A 22459-nucleotide genomic window follows, 5' to 3' on the forward strand; every position below is an offset into this window, starting at 1 on the left:
TCTACGGAATGATGATAACTTGCAAATGACTATTAAACTCCCCGTATAATAACAATTGTACGAACGTATTAATTACGGAAGCAACAGATTCTAAATTGCAATCAGGGAGCATGGATGGAGTGCTCCAGCGTCTGTACCTTTATGGATAGGCGCAGGTCCGGCGTCGCTCTCGCAAAGGACGCGATTTGTTTATTCCGCCATCCATCTGTTGTCTACGCTGGCTAATTTGCATAGAGGGCCTGGCCGGGCGCGCGGGCGGAAGGCCGGACCACACGGGCCGGCCGCGGCCGGGCACAGGCGCGCGGGTGGCCGCGCAGGCGCGCACGCGCAACACAACATGCGCGAGCGTACGTAGCGCCCCCCGCTCCCCGCACCGTGCTATTCTTTGTGACGGACGTCATTCATTGCGATCGTATCGTCTGTGATCGATCACACTACAAAACGTCATTATCGCCGGTCGGGCACGTAGCCTGCAAAGCCAATCCAAACAGTTTTATCATCCGGCGAATAACACATTGTGCTGATCTGCAACCCGGTCATTAACTGTCGCTTTATGCACTGTTTCCTGTATTGCGTGATGAAGGAAATGATACTGAGTATGAATATGTACTGCATAAATTGTGCCATGGCAGTTAAAGAATCAGAAAAGTCGTGTCGCAGTAAAATAAGGTTGTGTGTTGCCATAGCCTCGCGTGATCTTAAATCGTCTGCCTCTCACTACACTATACCCCGTAATCATACAACGGTTGACATCTCAATTTATTGCGGCATGAGTTGGTAAATTGAAGTATTTAACTTATAAAAGGCTTTATCCGCTTTAATAAAAAGTTTTCGCAACATGTTCTACCACTTCCTGCACCCCACAAACCATTTAGTTTAATTTGAAACGTGATCGATATTAATAGTGTCACCAATCCGATACTTAAATCAATCTCCACGCTTTCCAACGAGCTAGAGTTACGTTGGCGTCGTAATTTGCGCCCACGACTCCGGTAGGTGTTAAAATAGAGGCGCCCTGTGCGGGCGCCGATCCCATTCCACTTGCTTTATGATAATCCTCAATATCCGGCGAGTGAGCTATGTTTAGGCACGAAGCACGCCGCAGGTTGAGCGCCCCTGCCTTACACTTAAACAGCCATTACGTTACGTTGGCCTGTGTCAACGGTTTTGCGTGGCAGGGTCAAGGATAACAGAGATTGATAACAATTCGTTATATACATAACTTATACTCGTAACTGCAGTCTAAAGTGAAGTACCTAAGGTCTTATGTTTAAACCAGGCTTATACTATTTGTGATTACGAGTATCAAAATGGTACAAGAAGCCTAGCAGCAGAAGCAGGAGCAAGAAGACTCATAAATGATATATTATTATTTGAAACGTAGGTACGTGATTTAATCCCCGTTTTGTTATTTTGATTAAACAGTGTGCGAAAATCATTAAAGATTAAATCAATATAATTCTTAAGTTCCCTAGTTTACGTACCTATCATGGAATGGACCTTATAACAAAAAAAGGCAGTAGGACATAGTGCGGTCCTCACTAATGTTTTAATCACAGATAAGCAAAAAAACTCCGGCACACCAGGCTGTCTTCATCAACTTTTTGTAAAATGTAAAGCTAATTTCCATACAAAGTGTTTTGCAAACGACCGCGACCGAATTTGTCATGACATATATATATATGACAGATGATCAATTGGGGCCTGATTTATTTGAGTGAGGACTTAGGTAATTATATGTTTCATTCAGTTATAAAATAATAACTTGAACTATTCTCTCAAGTTGGTTTTCACTACCCCAACAATTATGATCAATATAATTAACTTTTTGACGTAACTGGTGACGTTATAAAAACGAGTACATACGTACAACTTTACTAATGTTAATACATTGAATACGAAAAGTTTCATGAAGTCTTGCTTGATATTGGTTATAGGTAAATAAAGTGTCATTGTCACCTGTCGTCAATTTGTAAATTAGGTACACCCGGCGCGTCGTTAAAAATATCATACTTAAGTTGACACAAAATAAAGAAGGAAGTCTAAAAATGGTTATCACAAGTTCTCGTTAAGCCGTCGACTGCTGCGATCGGTTGAACGCTCGTGGCATCATCCTATAAATTAGCGACCAAAATAAAAAGCGTTCGCCGTGTGAAGCGAGGGCGTTACACAGGGGTATCATTCCGGTCGCTTACCGTCGAGGCGAGTCTAAGACTCAGGCCACTCAGGGGAATCTACAAATTAGTTCTTTAGGATTTCGGTGCCATGTTACGCTGTTTTTTTCAAGAACTTCTTTGCCTGCGCTTGCAGATCCGACGAGAATGTATGCATGAGACAGTTACACGCGCCAACTGCTATTCTTTGTAACTCTTCCCCAAACAAGATACGCGCGTCGTGAAAATAGTTACGCTGTATACCTAGTGTAACGTAAACAACCCACACTTTGAAAACAAGTTTGTACAGAATCGCAAGTCAGATTTTATTTTTACGTTTCTCACACCTAATTTAGTTCAGGCCAAAATGTGACAAAACGACCTATAAATCAATGGCTGGGTGTTAATTGGGAACGAATTCTCGTCCCAATAATGCAAACCACCTATATACAAATTCTCTAAATTCTTATAGGCTTAAAATACGCTCTATATTTGTCTGACTTTTACTCCTTTTTTGCATGGTCCTCTATATGGACGTTACCAAACCACCTACAATTTTTTTGATGCCCAATTTTAGCTTACCTGCTGTGCGTATTTTAAAAGCACCTGCCTTCAATTAAAGATAATTAATTGACTTGTTATGAAGACGTCTGTACTTTTACCAGCCTAAATATTGGGTTGTACTAGCATAGAGTAACTTATACTAGAGCGGTACTGTCATAGTAAATTTTGTAACCCCAGTAAATTCACTGCCATCTGTCGACACACTTTAAAACTAAAAATGAAGATTTATAAAAATACGATAAAATGTATTTAAATATGGATATTTTTTTTTTTATTTGCATTAATAAAATTATTTTTATGATTTTGACCCATGTTCTTTCACTGATATGCGTTAAAATTGTTAAATAACAACCGAAACCGGCAACGCCATCTATACGACAGTAGGCCAAAGCTAGTGGCGCCCTCTGAACGAGAATCAAATTTTCTTGATTTTCGAGGCACGTTTTTTCCTTAGACTGTATCCATCTATTACGGAGTTATATCTATCTTTGGTACTAGTATGTGCCTGACGCCTTTGCTTGAATTATTTATGATCGCTTATTTTGCACAAGAAAAAAACTGACCATAAAATAGGTATTCTTTAACCCTAATATCCTTGTTACCTATATTTGTTAAGGATTTTTTGTTTTGTGTTTAGTACAACGTTTCTCTATAATGGTGTAACATAAATTATGCAACTTTAATAGTAAGCGAAGACGGCGTTATACATATAAGAGAGAGAGGTTAAGCCCCATAAAATTAAAATAATGCTAAAACAGCACTGCCTTAATATTTAAGTTAAACATCATATTATATATAACATATTATACGTGTTAAATAAATAGTAATAATATAAATGTAATAGAAATAAGACCATACTTAGCGTACAATCTATCAGAGTTAAGACTGTCTGTAGGCTGTCTGTAAGTAGTTAAATTTGTAATTTCTTACTTTGAAGTTAAAAAAAAATATTGTAATATTAGCCCATATTTGATAGGTGTATATTATATGGGTGACTGAGAGACAAAGCTGAAATAATATCACATGTGCATTGTTTTGTAGGTCATCCTACACCGGAGGGAGGTTTTCGATTTTTCGATGATTGTGGATGGCGGTAGGCCCTCCATACTGTACAGGGAGGAATAAAGTGGGAACAAGGAGTGAAGTTTCTAATTTTAGATAATCTATAACTTCTTTAAACCAGTGACGGTTTCACTAGTTGGGTTGAATTTCACTCAGTTTAATTAACGCCGAGGATGCCATGTAAGTGGTGCGAAGGCGTGGACCCGATAGCAGTCCCCACGTGTAGATAAATCACGAGCGGAGCGCTAACTATCGCGGCTGCCTTCCCTGACAAATGTGTCGACAGTCGACACTCACCAATAAGCCGTGGGTGCTGATGGGATACCTAAAATTAGAAACATTTTTTGTCGATCCCACAGATATCCAATGAGAAATGGCAACATCGTGCACATATAATGACTAAGTAAAAAACCTATTTATTGTCGTGTAGATGTTTCATTTAACCCGTATGCAAATAAAAAGATAGAGATAGGTATCCGCTGCGCATTATTTCTTACTTTACCAACATTAAGTTGTGACAACTCACGAACAACCAAATTAAGTTGTCTGTGCCTGTAACGACTATCGCATTAAAAAAGACGATTTATATTAATGGGCTACGGCTCACGGCATTCGACACTTGTGTCGTTTTACGATAAAGAAAAAATGCTTCAATGTAAACTAGATTGCATTTTAATTAAGTTCTTATTTTTTTTGTGGTAGTGCATTCTATATGTTAACTTGTCGGCATAATGCTTTGCCGAGGTGTAGATAAGCTCACCGGCGTGTATAATATAATGATTTAAACTAATTTGCACATTGTTCTTACAATTTTATTGTTTTGCTTCAGAGGGTGGCAGATTAGAAGCGGAACTGAAGTATATCGCTAAGGCCTTGGGCGAAACAGATTCTTCAACGCATCAGCTAATCATCCAGACTGCTAAAGACCCGGATGCGTCACTACTTCACGCGAAAGCACTCCTTGATCATCTAGAGGTAATTAAGCTTTCTTAAATACCTATTTTTAATTAAGAATTGTAAGTTTAATTCATATCATTCAATGTTAGGTCTTTTAACTGTTCAGTTACTTAAGTTTTAATATTTATGTTTACAGGTGGTTAAGGCAGCAACTAGGGTAACGGTTCATATGTATGACACTGAGTGGAGGCTCAAAGACCTGTGCTACAGTCCGAGTATACCTGATTTCGAGGAGTATCACATAGAAAAGATCTTCGAAAACATCATCCCGTGCGCCATTATCACGCCACTTGATTGTTTTTGGGAAGGTTCCCAATTGCTAGGCCCGGATTATCCGATATCTGTACCGTAAGTAATTTTTTTAATAATCTTAATAGTATTGTTATGATGTAGTAAGTACGTCTGATCTAAGGTGACCCACATACTGTTTAGCTACAAGCAGCAAAACATTTATAGAAACCGTATTTAATGAGTTATAGTACGAATCATATCTTTTTCAACTACGTTGACTTACAATCAACATTGTATTTCCAGTTTTCTTCAACACAAACTAAAATGGACGCAGCTAAACCCACAAGAGGTGTTAGAAGAAGTAAAAGGACTGAAGATCCAGTTCCCGCTGAGCACGATGGAGGCGTACATGAAGAGAGCTGGTATCACGTCCGCCTACATGAAGAAGCCGTGCCTGGACCCCACCGACACGCACTGTCCACACACTGCACCCAACAAAAACGGCCAGGTACTTATCTGTACTTTCACTTTGTATATATGTGGTAATACATCAAATAATGACAAATAGTATCCATATAATGTATTTTGTGCTAGCTTAAGACTAAGGCTATTTGAAAAAAAAAGTATCTAAAATTTCTCATAGGTATTTTATTTTCTTATTTAAGCTTTATTGCACAAAATATATACAACAATGTATAAATGGTATTTTATATATGTAGTTCCGTCAAGGTTTTCCAGCAACCTGTTTATTCAACAAGAATGTGACATTTTCGTTACTCTAAAATCTCCTTTTTTGTAAACCTTAAATATGAATGAGATCAAACTCCGTACGGAGTGATTTGTTACGCCACCGTGAGACCATGAGACCCACATTAGGGCCTATTACGACAACTCCCGGTCCTTTTATGAAGACTTCAATTTACGACGGTTTTACTGGCGCATAAATAAAACACGTAGAATCACGACAAATAAAATAACTTTATCGAGTCAAACGCATAAACCTTAAATACTTTTCATAATACATATAATAAAGTATTTTTGGAAACGGTAATAAGACGGGATGAAAGCGGTCGCCGACGGCAGATGGCGGCTACCTGCCGGCGCGTCGCCGTCGCTCGCTGCAGTCGCGATTCGAGAAAGTTATGTTCCGATGCTAATTACACACTGAACGCTGCATAATGACATTATCGTCCGGAAAGTGGAAACGCTGAATTATGTCTTAAAGCAAAATTTTAACTTATTGAGGCATTTATTCGGTTGTGCAATATTTTATAAATGGACGATCGAAGTGCTCGTGCATTGGAAACGCAGTCGAATGTGTCGAGTAGGTAGGGCCCGTTTTTGTGAGGTCGGCTCGGCGCAGGTTGCCGCCACCCACGTTCGGCGAAGGGCCGCGGCGCAGATCGGGCGCGCATTGTTCCCTGCGCCCGCGCAGCCGGACCCCGCATTATACGGGCGCATTGTACACGCTTCAATGGGCCTCGTTTGCCGCCGCTATCGCCGTCACAATGACACTATCAATAATGCTCGCCACCCGATACACACAAACGTACAGTTCCAAGGAAACCTCGTAAATCTTGCGACACCCTTTGTTCGTAACTATGTCGTCCGGAGCAGGTGACACTTGTGCCCGGTAATGAATACGTTTCAATGTGTCGGGAATTTTAAGTTTTTGGTTGTTTAGATTCCAGACGTGGCGGCTGTGCTGTCGAACGGGTGCTACGGGTTCGCAGCGGCGTACATGCACTGGCCGGAGCAGCTGATAGTGGGCGGGGTGACACGCAACAACACGTCGGCGCTGCGCAGCGCGCGCGCGCTGCAGTCCGTCGTGCAGCTGATGGGCGAGCGAGAGATGTTTGAGTACTGGTCCGAGAGCCACAAGGTGCACCATGTCGGCTGGAACCAGGAGAAGGCCGCTAGTATACTCGACGCCTGGCAACGAAAGTTTGCAACTGTAAGTGTTGTCGCAAAACCAAGCTCGTAAACTTTTACTTCACAATGTAACAACAAATAAATAATATGTTTCGTTTTGTACATTACAGGAAGTGAGAAAAACTGCAGCATCAGTATCACCTATGTACACCTTTCATCCGTTCTCCACGTCAACTTTAAACGACATCCTAGGAAAATTCTCCGAACTATCCCTTAAGAACATTGTTGTAGGATACATGATCATGGTAAGCTTTTGCATATACATACAACAAAATTACCGTGCATGTACAACATTACCTTATTTTGTTTCCTTTAAAATCATTTGTTTTATTTCGATTTCAATTATTTTCAGTTAATTTATGTTGCCGTTACGTTGATGCAGTGGCAGGATCCCGTCCGTTCTCAAGCAGGAGTAGGCATTGCCGGAGTGCTACTGCTTTCCATGTCAGTTGCCGCTGGATTAGGCTTTTGTGCCCTATTAGGTGATCATTTTATTTATTTTGAGTTTTTTTGTCACAATTACTTCCCTAGCATAGCATATATAGCATAGCAAATCAAATTTTAGAAAATTTAAAATTACAATTTAATCTCAGACATAATATGGAATTATGGCGGTATATAACTGGTGGTTTATCATTTTCAGGTATTCCATTCAATGCAACGAGTACACAGATCGTGCCCTTCCTAGCGTTGGGTCTAGGCGTGCAGGATATGTTCCTTCTCACGCATACGTACGTCGAACAGTCGGGAGACGTGCCAAGGGAAGAGAGAACCGGCCTGGTACTTAAGAAAAGTGGCCTGAGCGTTTTACTGGCGTCGCTTTGCAATGCCATGGCGTTCTTGGCCGCGGCACTCCTACCAATACCAGCCCTGCGTGCCTTCTGTCTTCAGGTACATAATCAAGCTCACATACTGGCTCTCTTAAAAGCGCAATTAAAGACACAAACACAGCTTGCTCCTTGGAGCATAATTGTGAATTTTAGGATATGGAATACGAAGAATTTATCATCACCAGCAATTTCAGCGCCAATGTTTCCTCATGATGTTTTCGTTCATAGAAGACAAAACGATCTGGTATAGTTTGTGCCAAGAGTGGGGCGCGTCTTCGTAAATGGCCCATAATATAAACTACGGTGATAGTCATCCTCAACTCTTGGCCATTTCGTAAAATACCCCTAGATGCATTGCGCTGTTAGCCTTCCATAATAATTGGTGTACGTACAACTTATTAATTATTCTCAAAGATTTTTGTCTTTTATTACAGGCTGCTATCCTCTTACTATTCAACCTAGGATCGATGTTGCTGGTATTTCCGGCGATGATCTCTTTGGATCTGCGACGGCGATCGGCTGCCCGTTCCGACTTGTTGTGCTGCATAATGCCAGAAAGCCCGCTCCCCACTCGAGTCAAACGGACGAGTGGAAGATGCACTACACGTAGTGGAAAGACTGACAAGGTTAGTAAATCACACAATCACATATCATGCCTTGAATTGAATTTAACCTTAAAAATCATTAAATCATTTATTCATTTTCAAGAATGTAGTACACAAAACAAGTTCTTACAATATAATGATGTCCAATACATTCTGCAGCATGCAAAGAAGGCTTAGACTAAACTTAACTAAATCACAAATATTTTTAAGTACCTAAGGAGATGATATTATTACACACATGTCAATTATAAGAATTCCAGAAAGACTAGTATTGTAAAATACAGTAACATTATATAATTCAATTAGTAGAATGTAAAATTTTGAATCACATATAATAATAGAAATATTCATTCAATAATTAATTTACATTATAATCAAAATCAAAATATTCATTAAGGCTGTAGAAACAATTTTGTTGAAGCCATTTTATTATTGTTTATTTAATACAGTGCAAGCTGTTACACCCTAGAACAATAGATATATAAATGTCAGGAAAATTACAAAAAAAAAAACCATGCAAACAGATAAAATGTTAAGAAAGATATTTACAAATTCAGTCAAATAATTACAATGTTAAGTTTATACGAGTAAAATGTCAAGAAAGATAAAATGTACAATTCATTACAATCAATTTAATTACAATATTTAGAATCAATATTTGTCACTTTTTTCTTAAGAATATTGAGGCAGTCTTCTTTGAATTCTGATGGCAAGTCTTAAACTCTTATGATCGCAAGTTTTGCCAAAATGTCAACCCATTCACCTTTATTTTTGTTTCAGAACGCTGTGAAAGATACAAGTAGACAGCCTTTAGACCCAGACAATGGAGGCGCTGAAGCAAAGAAATCGTGTTGTTTAAGCCTGTCTCTCACCAAGTGGGCGAAGACTCATTACACGCCATTTATCATGCGGCCTGATGTTAAGGTTTGTATTTATTATCTAGTCCCAGTTAAAATAGACTACCTATTCTTATTTTCTTTATTGATCTAATTTTGTTTCCATTTTTAGGTGACGTCAATGCTAGCGTTGATTGCGGTCATCTTAGCAAGTGTCTGGGGAGCGACGAAGGTTAAGGATGGACTTGATCTAACTGACATTGTACCTGAAAACACCGATGAACACGAGTTCCTGTCACGGCAAGAGAAGTACTTCGGCTTCTATAATATGTACGCAGTCACGCAAGGCGATTTCGAATATCCCACCAACCAGAAGCTGCTTTACGAGTACCACGATCAGTTTGTACGGATTCCGAACATCATAAAGAACGACAATGGAGGACTTACAAAGTTCTGGCTGAGTTTGTTCCGCGACTGGCTGTTAGATCTTCAAGATGCATTCGACAGAGACTTCGCCAACGGATGTATAACATCCGAATTTTTCCACAGTAATGCAAGTGACGAGGGCATATTGGCATACAAACTTCTAGTACAAACCGGACACGTGGACAATCCCATCGAAAAGGCCCTCATCAAGGATGTGAAGAACGGCCACCGACTAGTCGATAAGGAGGGCATAATTAATCCGAAGGCTTTCTACAACTACCTGTCTGCGTGGGCCACTAACGATGCTCTGGCTTATGGCGCATCCCAAGGAAACCTGAAACCTCAACCAAAGAGATGGACACACCTTCCTAAAGACGAAAATTTGAATATTCCAAAATCATCGCCGCTTATTTACACCCAGCTCCCATTCTACCTGTCCGGCCTTACGGACACGGAAAACATAAAGAACTTGATAATGTCGGTGCGCGAGCTCTGCTTGAAGTTTGAGGCAAAGGGGCTGGCCAACTTTCCATCTGGGATCCCGTTCCTGTTTTGGGAGCAATACTTATATCTACGGACGTCTTTGATGTACGCATTGGGGTGCGCTTTAGCTGCAGTTTTTATTGTACGTACCCATTTAAATTGTTATTTTTTTATTACATTTGATGACCTCATATATATGTAATTTATTGACTTTTTCTATTACTAAACAAATAAGAACATTCTAGTGTGGTAAGGATGTACCGCCTTATTTTAAATATTTAGTACTGCCGCGGATGGACCAACCTAATACTATATAGTAGTATATAGAGTTAGACCAAGATAAGTCTGCAACGATATTGATAGCACACGCAGTGCAAGTGTTATTTACTTATACGTCATAATTTCATAGAAGTTTGACGTTTAAAATAACTTGCACGGCACGCCGTGTGCTATCAATCGTTGCAGACTTATCTTGGACTAACTCTAATCACATTGTAGTAATTTTAAAGTAGAGCTTGAGAGTAGCTTATAGTATTAATTCAAACTGGAAGGGTACCCTGATAGATGTCAATTCAATAAAATTTTGCGACATTTGGCATTTTTAGGTTATAAATTGTATAGAGATGACACCTATCAGCGTACCCTTCCAGTTTGAAAAATACTTATGGGATTAATTAGATACTGGATACTCTACCCACTGAAACCAATTTAATGCGTGGACTTTATAATGTCATTATTAACAAAAGTTTGTTTATGTCTCAGGCGGTAATGGTGCTCCTGTTGAACGCGTGGGCGGCGCTGCTGGTGACGCTGTCGCTGGCGCTGCTGGTGCTGCAGCTGGTGGGCACCATGGCGGCGCTCGGCGTCAAGCTGTCCGCCGTGCCCGCCGTGCTGCTCGTGCTCGCCATCGGCAGGGGCGTGCACTTCACCGTTCATCTTTGCCTGGTACGTATACACTTGGAAACCTTAACATATTTTGCAAAAATTGAAATTTCATAATTTTCGCATTATACACAAGTATTACAACACTAACGTAACTATTACAACATAAGCCTTTTGCGCTTACTATGGGACAAGGCAATTTGTGTAAGATTGTCCCGTAATGTTTATTAATTTGATAAACTGCTGTCTATCAAACTAGTATCCTGAATTTTGCATCATCAAAATGAGCTAAATCTTCAGAAGCATTTAATCAGTATTTGAAACTAAACATTAATCAGCCAACCAGCTTAGAAATCGGATAAACTCAAAACCTCACACATGCCTAACAAGCTTCCACAAAATGGCAATATCATTAGTCGAGCGCAGAAGCTTTCGATCCTGGTGTCGTTTCTTATACCTTATATTTTTCCTCTAGGCCTTCGTAACATCCATCGGCTGCCGTCGCCGTCGCGCGATGCTGGCCGTGGAGGCGGTGCTGGCGCCCGTGCTGCACGGCGCGCTGGCGGCCGCGCTGGCGGCCTCCATGCTCGCCACCAGCGAGTTCGGCTTCGTCGCGCGGCTGTTCCTGAGGCTGCTGCTGGCGCTTGTCATCCTCGGCCTGATCAACGGACTCCTGTTCTTCCCTATCGTGCTGGCGCTGTTGGGACCCGCTGCTGAGGTGAATGTTAATAAATCTATCACTCTTATGTATAATTCGAGCAAAATTATTTAAAGCCCTCTCAGATCTTTTTCTATATCTTTAATTATGCTACGTATCCCATAATGTTTAAAACAATATCGGGAGATGTGTGGCCTCCTCAATTTAATCGTACCTGGCCGACGTAGGTTGATCCTTTTATTTAGCTGATTTAAAATAAATAAGTAAATTAATTAAATACAACTTTGGGAACAAATCAAATTATTTTTATTAAATATTTTGATTTGTGTAGAGTGCCTAGTCTTAGTAAGATGGCATATAGTCGAGAAATTGGGACCGGTTCCACCGTGGCAGGGTGGCCTAGGGGTCAAGGCGTTGCTAAAGACGCTGGTTCGAATCCGGCCTTTACCACTGGAGGGCTTCGTCACTTTTTCTTTAATATATGACATATTTCAGTTTATAAATTAGTTAAAAATAACAAATCTTTTAAATTATTGTCTAGCATAGCTTATAAGATATATTTATTTTTTATCAGGTTCGCCCTCTAGAGCACCCTGAGCGACTATCAACTCCGTCCCCGAAATGCTCGCCCATAGCGAGTCGAAAATCGAACTCTGACAAATGTCGCAACAAGCCGTCGCCTCGCTCATGCGCTCCTTCGCTCACCACCATCACCGAGGAGCCGAGCTGGCACAGCTCCGGGCAGTCCGCGCAGTCCTCCATGCAGTCCATCGTGGTGCAACCAGAGGTGGTTGTGGAGACAACTACGTACAACGGGAGTGACTCGAACAGCGGCCGCTCTACGCCGACCAAGACTTCGCACTCAGGATCTATTACGACTAAGGTAGGAAACGTAAATGGATGTTAGGAATTAGTGAAACATTTAAGGATGAACAAATTAATATCGGTAAGGAAAGCGGTTTTGTCGTTCATTCTTAAACTGACGTGCCATTCCCGTAAGAATATTACCTATTTAGGTAAGAATATTTCAAAAATAAAAAATTAAACTAATTTTAATTTAGTTTTATAATATGAACACTGCCAAGTTATGGAAAACAGTTTATGAACGATAAATATTTCTTTGCAGGTGACGGCCACAGCGAACATAAAGGTGGAAGTGGTGACACCTAGTGACCGAAAATCTCGACGCTCGTACCACTACTACGACCGCGACCGCCGCCGGGACCGCGACGACGAACGTGACCGCGACCGAGACAGAGACAGAGACCGCGACAGAGACAGAGATCGGGACCGAGATCGCGACAGAGAACGCGAAAGAGACCGGGATCGGTCCAGGGACAGGCGGGACAGGTATAGAGATGAAAGGGAACACCGCGCCTCGCCGCGCGAGAATGGACGAGACTCGGGCCACGAGAGTGACTCGTCAAGGCATTGAACATTCGAACTAAGCAACTTGATACCCTCAAGTGTGTAGTTTCATAATTGTGAAGTAAGACTATATCGCGTTATTTGTTTTCTTTGGATCTGATCGTTATAAGTAGGAAACGATATCTCTGTCTAAAGTTACACAATCGTGTCTGTGGATCGTAAGACGTCTTGAGGTGTATAGGGATGTTTGTATTCAAAGCTTTGAGGCAGTATTACGAAGATTGTAATTTTAAGTTAACATTTCATGAAAATAACAATTAGATACAGTGGAGGCTACAATAATTTGTTTTAAAAAGTGCTGGTTTGTATTTAAGCAGCCGTTTTAATACTGGGACCAAGGGGAGTTAAAATTTACAAATTTAACAGTTGGCTTAATAATATTGTCGTACTTATGTTTTTGTGTTCTTTGAAGGGTACTTTACAATCTTATAATTCAGCCACATGGTTAGGAATTTGCTAATTAAACCCCCCGTGGCTCTAGTGATATTGTTGGATGAAGGCATTCCACGAAGGCACTAGTGTTTGTAGCGGTGACGCGTGATTCAGTGTGAACTTGAGTTGAATCTTTAAAGACCAAATATCATTTTATTTCTGTGTGTTCCTATTTTAAAGACATGTATTTCCATTTGTCTCCATAATACTTCGTGTTATATTTTATACCTTCTCTAAAGACTGTGGTCAAATACTATTATTATGTAATTTATGATATTATTTATTTTACGTTTATGATTATTCTTTCACCAGTGAAGTCTGTTAGAAATCTCAGATTTATTGTACAAATTATTTAGTTACTCGTAGTGTTAGGTTAAGAAGCTATTTATGAGATTACCTAGATATCTAACTGTAATTTGTGATCTTTAGGTAAACGTTCATATAAAATTGTGAAGACTGCATTTAACGATCAAAACACAGTATTCAGAGTACAAGGTAAGTATAAACGCGCGGCCGGCGCGGCGCCGACCTCATAAGGGAACTAACTAATAACGTTGTGACATTTTGTGCAAAGTACTTATTAGATTATATTAATTTATACGCATATAACATAATGATATTCTGTAAATATAGTTTTAGCATAGGTAGACGTTGTTTGGCTGCGAATAAAAAGTTATTGGTAACTGTTGAAATACGCACACACGTATTTGTATATTAGGCAGCTATGCTCCTCGCTACTTTGAATAAATCTGTTTAGTTTTGTAATAACTGGTTATTCGCGGCCGGACGAGTCGTCTGCAAGGTGGAACGTTTACACCTAGGTAAGCGAGGTGCCTACGAGGTGCACCATTGTATAGTTTATTTTTATACAATTTTAACTGACATATTGTCGAAAAACTATAGGTTGTAATGTAAATGAGTTGTGTTTGCTCTTATAGGTATTTGACCCAACGAACAGCTTATATTTAGCAATTAGTCGCCAAGGAAGTCTTGCTTCTGGGACTTTAAATCTTTGATAATAAAGGTAACTTATTCAAACAGTAGAACACTTCAGTGGCGAGTGATTAGCCTAATCTTAATTTCCAAATTAATTCCTATTGAGCATTAATGTGCCAGCAGCTACTGCCCCAGTGTTTTTTTACGACAACGTATATTACTGTAATTGATATGAGATTTTAATAAAAATATTTTTACTTGAACGAAACACTCGTGACAATAATTTTAAAAGAAAGTTAAACTGTCACTGTATTGAGAAAATAAAATAATTTAAACTTTTGCCCTCATTCTTTTCATTTCATTTCATTTCTCAGTAATTTTTTTTACTGTGTGCCTTATGATGGTAGGTGCATGCGAAATGAAGTGAGTCTTGCGTGAGATGTGCGCCAGTCACCACGACGATGTTCAAGGTCGTATCAAAACCAGTTCAAAAACCATAGCAAATTGTTAAATCTGAATAGGGCTCCGCGAATACGACAATATAGTCGACTGCTGTTTGTGCTGTTTAGAGCGGCACTCTAGCTTTAGAAACCTGATATTGAAAAAACAAATACTTAAAACTGAAACTAAGCGAGGCCGAAGGCCGAGCTGCGGGAAGTTAGTCCATCAGTTTTCGCATTTTGACACTTTGCACTAGTGGTTCTGTGTTTATCCACAAAAGGCACACCTCTTGGACGCATTAGGCCTTCAGAGTTGGGCCCTATGCGGAATTTGGCCTTCAGCTTTCACAATCTACTTGTGGAAGTTGCAGGAAGCATGCCTTCAGTGTACCCACATTGTTCTGTGTTACAGCACTTACCTCCTTGGTTGGAAGCCTTTGGTCTCGCTTGCTGCTTTAATGTGTTTAAGCACTAACCTGTAGCAGCTAGGCCTCCGCGCGTATGGGCGCTTCTCTCCCGAACGCTACGAGCCTTCTGCCCTATACAGAACTCGGTCATGGGCCTTCGCAATTAAGATATTTGTGGAAATTATGGGAAGCACGTACCTGTCGGAGGCTCCACTCCTTCGGCCCTACGCGGAGCTTGGACTTAGACCTTCGCATTAACACACTTGTACTATTTCTGTGTTTGAGTACTAATCTCTCGAAGCTCGACCTTCGGTCGCAAGTGTAAACGAGCCTCTCCCAGTCTCTTCGGGTCTTCGGCCCTACGCGGAACTCGGTCTTCGCAATAGCTCTCCACACCAAGATTTAAGGTAAAAAGGTATTTAATGATTAAAATATTGAATAAATAATTAAACAAGTATATACACGGTGTTACTTGAGCCACTGAAAACCTGAGACACCCCAACAGTTTTTTTTCTGTACTCATCTTTAAAATGCGTGGTATTATTACTGTTATTTCTTGCAGCAATTATTACAAAAAAATGTATTTAAAAAATATGGGTCTCCATATAAGGAACTCATTGGGGTAATTATGTAGGGTAATAATGGCGGCCATCTTGAATATCTCACTTCCGGTCAAGATTTTGATCGGGCAACCGGCAAATTCTGATTCAGCAGGGTCAAATTAGGTTAAAAAACACGGTTGCCAAAAAGTAATATGATTTGCCAGTAGCATCAAGAAGGAGAGCGATTTTGTTTTTTTTTGTCTAGGCTATTAGGCTGGTTTTAGTGTTGCGCTGGCCGTCGGTGTCGGTACGGTCGGTACACTAAAACCAGCCTTATTAAAACGAAAGTTGAGGACGTACCCGCGCGAAATTGCCTTTTCATACAAACGTAGTCTTCATTTTCCTCTTTGGATATTTGAAAATATTTTGACACAGTTTGTTGTATTCAACTACATCTATCCCTACGTATGATTTTTCGAATTTTTAATTATTATAAGAGTTAGGAGCATTTAAAAATTTGTAGGAAATCTTTTTTTGCTCCTAGCTTTTACTAATAGCTAAGTATTAATTATACATCAAATTAGGCATAAATATTTTCCATAATGTCAACATCCAGAAAGGTAAAAGTTGACATAACGTAAAAATTGCACGTAACTAATTTCCAACACAACCTGTTAAATCATTATACCATTACTGAAAGGCAATTTCTTTGCGATTTTTAACGGAACAATGAGAATGTAGACGGGTCTAGGCCCTAGGCTAAACCCGGCCTAGCAGCTTCACTGATGTAGATAATCAAGATAAAAATGAGAGCCCTAAATAAACCTTCAAGAGCGGATATATCTCAAAAACTATACAAGATATCGAAAACCTTGACTTAATAAAACTTAACAACAAATTAAATCTCTTTTCATTTTGGATAAGTGGCCAAGTCGCTCAGACGCATAGTTTGCGAGATATAATCGAAAAACCGAAAATGCAACCTTCAAACCCCCCTCCCCCCAGTACCAGGGTTACGGCCGGGGACTTTTGATATGTTCACCTCCTAACTAGTCCAAACAAAGCTACGAAGTCAGAAATTGTATTTCAAGCATTTCCCTCTATAAATACTTTTTGGGCATCCATTTCCTGGTCTAAATAAATAATAATTTTTGAACAAACTCGCTAATTTATAGAAAAACTAATCTTGATTCAGTCTGCTTCAGTACCGTTAAAAGGGTTTTGAATTTAGCAAATTCGTTACGATTCAGACCTTAATCGCCCAAATCTAACTAAAATCCGAAATTTTCGCGGTTCAGTCGGCGCTTGAGGTCACAAACTTGGATTATTCATTGGACCAACTTCATAAATAAATGCTAAAAATCAGAACTACCGGATTTGACGCAAACGCTAAATGTATATAAAGTTACTGTATTATTTAACATAAAGCATTTAGTTTTTATAAAGTTCGTATGGTTTAGATGGATAAAGGTACCTACACACCAACTCAACTATCTAAGATGAGGTAGTACACTTCAGCTAGCCTGAAAAAATATCTAAACACCATGGATTAACTACCGTGTTGATTTTACTTGTGAGCCGTGATCCGTTTAAGTTAAATTCCATCTATTTTGTCATAATTGGTGTCTTTTTAGTAATTACTTTCTCATTTAATAGTAAGTGACCTACTCTTCTTACCTACCTTTCTTATACATGATTGACTTTGTTAAATACTATTCAAATGAAGGAAAAACAAATGACAGCGCGAGATCAGCTTAGTGTGGAATATAATGACGGGCGGGTTTTGACGGCAACGGCAACACCGCCTGCGACATTCCTTAGAAAACGGGAGCGCGGGAATCAATAAAGGATTTCCTGGCGGCGTGCCCACGCATGTGCGTTCCGACGAGCACGAGCGCTGCTGCTGCGGCGACCACACTGGTCCCGACCATGCCGCGGCCACGACACTTTATGCCCCGCTCAAATTTTACTTCCTACTTACAGGTGTTTCAGGATCAATTAAGCAGTTTACCATCACCGAGGACCGCACCGGTCGCTGACCATCAACCCTCTGAACGAATAAATCTCAGTAATAAGTAGTAGGCTGTGTTATTGGGCGTATGATCGGTGCGCAACGCCACTGCGGCTGCGGGGCGCGGACGGCGGCGGGGGTGGCGGCCGGCGCGGCGGCGCGCTGCCGGCAAGCTTCCCGCGCGGCACGTTTGTCCTCGCCCGCGGCTCGCCCGCACCACCGTCTCGGTCCGACCTAACCTGATATTTTACACACTCGATGACTCACAAACATACCGGCTCTGACACCAGGGTAGTGTAGTGCGATCGTGTTAGATGTGAGCGGTAGTGCTGTGTGGTTCTGGTGCCTGTGATGTGGGGAGTGCGATGGCGCTGAGAGGCAGCATGTCGCCTCTGGCGCTGTTCATGCCTCTGCTAGCGGTCGCCGCGCTTGCAAACCAGTTAGAGGACATACCCCACAATGAGTAAGATACTAGATTCACTATTTAATTATACTCATTCACGACATATTCTCAAATTCGCCTAAAGAAGAAGAATCAAACAAGTACGACTTAATGTAATTGTGGTTTTTCGGGTTCCGTACCCAAAGGGTAAAAACGGGACCATATTACTTACTAAGACTCCACTGTCCGTCAGTCTATCACCATACACAGCCTATCTCATGAACTGTGATAGCTAGACAATTGACATTTTCACAGATGATGTATTTCTGTTGCCGCTATAACAGTAGGTAATGGTCATCATCATCTTCCTTGCGTTTTCCCGGCATTTTTGCTACGGTTCATGGGAGCCTGGGGTCCTCTTGGCAAATAATCTCAGAAATCGGCGTGGGCACTAGTTTTTACGAAAGCGACTGCCATCTGAACTTCCAACCCAGAGGGTAAACTGGGCCTTATTGGGATTAGTCCAGTTTCCTCACGATGTTTTCCTTCACCGAAAAGCGACTGGTAAATAACAAATGATATTTTGTACATAAGTTTCGAAAAACTCATTGGTACGAGCCGGGGTTTGAACTCGCGACCTCCGATTTGCAAGTCGAACGCTCTTACCGCTAGGCCACCAGGCAGCGCTTCACAATCACAATAAATAATGGTACGGAACCCTTCATGCGCGAGTCCGACTCGCACTTGGCCGGTTTTTTAAATCTCAGGCCACGGTTTAAATAATTTCTTGTAATGAAAAGTCAAAAGTGTGTTTTCATATTAATTATTACTTATTTATTTGAAGGTATTGTGTGATGAAAATGAAAATTGTTTATTAGGCTACAACATTTCACAATTCACAATTAGTTATGCTTGGAATCTCCTAGTAAGTATTGTAAATGTGACGTTTTCAACCAAAAGGTACCACATTGTCGCTTGTCGATAAGGTTGATTTCTAATTGAAGCTATATGGAAATAGCGTCTTACTGAAAAGCGACAATAAGTACCCTTTGGTAATTTGTAATTATTTAGGAAAAATTTAATATTAAATAAACTAAACTAAACTTATAAAACTTAATATAGATTAAAAAATGCTCCCCAGGTCGCTATCATGTGTTATCGTGCCCAGAAGCGTTACCTCTTTGGATGGCCAGACTTAGTCTCTGGCCGAAGTAGCTGCCAGCCCTCTGGTCACCAGAGGCGTCTACGAGGCGCTCGGAAATATCCTTAAATAATGATTTCGCACTGGGCCCCCATGGTCCCAGAGTTTCGACTCCGAACGGCGCAAATATGTAGCCCTCGCTGAGGACAGCATATTTGCGCTGCTTGTTTAGTCTTGCCGTTGTGGCCGCAGCACCCGCCTTGACGGAGGTCGCCTGTAGGTAGGACGGCGCGAGCGTGTCAACGCAGGTGGCGTCCCACACAAGCGTCCTCCCCAGCCTCCATGGAATGAGTGTCATCTCGTTGGGCCGCTTGCCGTCGTCGCGTGCGATACCGTTCGGCTCAAATATGGCCGGCACGCTGACGGAAGCAAGCGCCCTACGGATGACATCATTCAAGGATGCGTGGCGGGAGATACGGCCCGCGCTCCTCTGGCAGGACAAGCCGTGGTGACCCAGCTCGTCTACCATGGTAGCATGGCACCATGGTGCCACAGCGACAGCGGTAGGGCTCATTAGTTTTGGTGCCCAGTTGTAAACAGGTGGCAAGAGTGAGGGTCGTTTTATCTAGGAGGGTGCCAATATTGGTTGAAGGTAATGCGTGAAGCCAATAGCCCGCTTCCGGTTCAGCCACTGCCAGCAGACGAGCGCGCTCTGCTGAACTATGAGCAGAGTCAGTGAGTTCTTTGAAAGTTGATCTGCAGAGCGGCTCGTCCCACTGTTTTTGCGATTTAAGGGAAACCGGAAGCGGGCTGCCTGGGCAAGACTGCAACCAGACATCTTTGGCCTCATTCAGGGTGGTGATTTGATTTCTCGTTCTACTTTAAAATGGTAGCGGATCGTGGTTCAAATTAATGTTACACTATTTGCAATTGTGGTGAAGAAAGCGAAATTCCCAAAAATGCATTCGACTTTTTCGTCGGGTATGAAAATTGAGATTGGTCGTCTTGACACAAACTGGCAAACCTGGCGGTATAAGATACTAAGAACTGCTGCTAAAAAGTACCCCAGGTACGTTGGAAGCAATACAAGGTACGTTAACGAAACCTAAAACCCCAGATGAAGGAGCAACATCTGAGGAGAAAACAAAGTATAGGACGGAAATGGAAGCGTATCAGAAATCAGATAGTCAGGCGCTACTAATCCTCACGACTAACATGACAGAAAAGACACTACAAAACGTGATGCGTTGCGAAACAACGAGCGAAATGTGGAAAGAGCTCCATAAACTCTATGACGGGGCAAAAGAAGACCGAAGCCACGACCTGTGCATGAGGTTCTTCCGCTACCAGAAGAGTGAAGAGCACGACATGGCTACGCATATTTCTAATCTTAAAACTCTATGGTATGATCTGAACAAAGAAATTGAGGGAGATAATCTGCCGGAAATGCTTTTAATATGCAAAATTTTGGACACACTTCCTGAACAATACTTTAGCTTCAAATCAAGTTGGCTTTTAATGAATAAAAATTACAGGAACATAGAGAACTTGACTACGCAAGTATGCGCACACGAGAGGTCTCTGAATCAGAAAAGTAATGAAGAAGCCGGAGGAAGTAACGAACTACTTATGTTACGAGGGAACAAACAGAACGAAAGGCAAAGAAATAAGAAGTTCAAGAAATGCAATTACTGTGGAGAAGGTTTTCACAAAGTCACAGCCTGCAAGAAGTGGATTGCGGATGGTAGACACTGACTGACCTTGCTCTTACCTGCGAAACAAAGAATATGGGTCCATACTCGTGGTGTGTAGATAATGGCTCGACAACTCAACGTCTCTAACAGAAGGGATATATATCAAAATTTTGAAAAGTTTGATGAGTCCTCTACTAGAGTAATGACAGCCAACGGACAGGAGATACAAGCACTAGGAAAAGGCTCAAGCCATCTTGAAGCTGACATTAACGGCCACATAAATTAGGTGTTCCAGACCTATGGGAGGCGTGCGCGGAGCTGAAGCCAACACGTAGAGGCCCTTTTGACACTTTAATGAAATGTTAGGGGTACACCAAGCGGATGCTGCCCTTGCCCGTGTCATGGGACACACGCAGAGGCAGCACCCGCCAGGCTGTAAGGACTATTGAGAGATGATGGGGTCTAAAATGAACTAGGTTATAGGGTGAAAGCGATGGACTAAGTACTGAGCTATAGGATAAGAAACCGGACGCCTGCCTAATAAAAAGGTATGCAATTTTATTTCCCGCAGACGGTGACTCGCCCTCACAATATGGGCCCCCACAAAAAGCGACATCTAGGATGGCTCAAGGCCCAAGGGCAACACCGGTGTGAGCGGATCAGGGGTGTCGAGTGGTGTGCGCCGCTTTCAACCCAGTGGCTGTTGACAGCCACTGTGCCAACTCGCGTCTTATGCATATTTCAATTCCGGGGTCCCTTTGTTTGACATAATTACTGAAAGTCGTAATGTAATGTTTGTCATATTATCATTAGTCATAATTCTGAAACCGTTAACTTTTCAGGATTTTCCTCGGGTCATCCTACAGATAGGTTAGGTTAGATTTGTTTTATGGCAATCCTGAAAGGTTACGCGTTTCTGAGAAAAACCAAATTATGACTAATGATAATATGACAATCATTACATTACGACTTTCAATAATTATGTCAAACAATAGAGACCCTTCACTTCCACCCCTGGAGCTAATAATATCTCTAACGACACCACTGATTGGCCTGATTCTTTCATTTGATATGTAACACGATATAGTTTTAAAAACTTTATTTTTTAATTTTCTCATTTACCCCCCAAGTGGCCCCGTAACTTCGGTTTCGTAATTGGTCCAGTAGTTTCGAAGAAAATAGGCTGTGACAGTCAGACGGACGCATGAGTGATGCTCCGTTTTTTCCTTTTGAGGTAAGGAGCCCTAATAAAACAAAAACCGGCCAAGTGCGAGTCGGACTCGCGCACCGAGGGTTCCGTACATTACGCAATTTAAACAATGTATTTTTTATGTGAAATGTGAGTGAAAGGTAAATTGCGGTTTACGATTTATGACGTATTAAAAAAATAACTACTTACTAGATCTCGTTCAAACCAATTTTACATC

The 22459-nt window shown here is 41.3% G+C and overlaps 2 protein-coding genes across 3 annotated transcripts in view; both read left to right on the plus strand.

The window, feature by feature from the left end:
- The window catches only part of LOC134755745 (protein patched), a 31571-nt gene extending 16817 nt beyond the window's left edge, over positions 1-14754 (plus strand). The window contains exons 3-16 of the mRNA XM_063692293.1: positions 4609-4754; positions 4873-5084; positions 5271-5475; positions 6652-6921; positions 7010-7144; positions 7252-7381; positions 7543-7790; positions 8164-8355; positions 9115-9258; positions 9343-10221; positions 10842-11024; positions 11437-11679; positions 12194-12502; positions 12746-14754. Of these exons, the coding sequence (XP_063548363.1) occupies positions 4609-4754; positions 4873-5084; positions 5271-5475; positions 6652-6921; positions 7010-7144; positions 7252-7381; positions 7543-7790; positions 8164-8355; positions 9115-9258; positions 9343-10221; positions 10842-11024; positions 11437-11679; positions 12194-12502; positions 12746-13054 (3605 nt within the window). The 3' untranslated portion in view covers positions 13055-14754. The remainder of the gene's footprint in view (positions 1-4608; positions 4755-4872; positions 5085-5270; positions 5476-6651; positions 6922-7009; positions 7145-7251; positions 7382-7542; positions 7791-8163; positions 8356-9114; positions 9259-9342; positions 10222-10841; positions 11025-11436; positions 11680-12193; positions 12503-12745) is intronic.
- Positions 14755-17577: 2823 nt separating this feature from the next.
- The window catches only part of LOC134755749 (voltage-dependent calcium channel subunit alpha-2/delta-3), a 105465-nt gene continuing 100583 nt past the window's right edge, over positions 17578-22459 (plus strand). Inside the window, exon 1 of one of the 2 annotated variants that reach the window (XM_063692306.1) lies at positions 17578-18278. In XM_063692306.1, the coding sequence (XP_063548376.1) occupies positions 18181-18278 (98 nt within the window). In that variant the 5' untranslated portion in view covers positions 17578-18180. The remainder of the gene's footprint in view (positions 18279-22459) is intronic. The other variant, XM_063692307.1, reaches the window with a different exon arrangement.

This window comes from Cydia strobilella, chromosome 3, assembly GCF_947568885.1.
Source record: "Cydia strobilella chromosome 3, ilCydStro3.1, whole genome shotgun sequence".
NCBI lineage: Eukaryota > Metazoa > Arthropoda > Insecta > Lepidoptera > Tortricidae > Cydia > Cydia strobilella.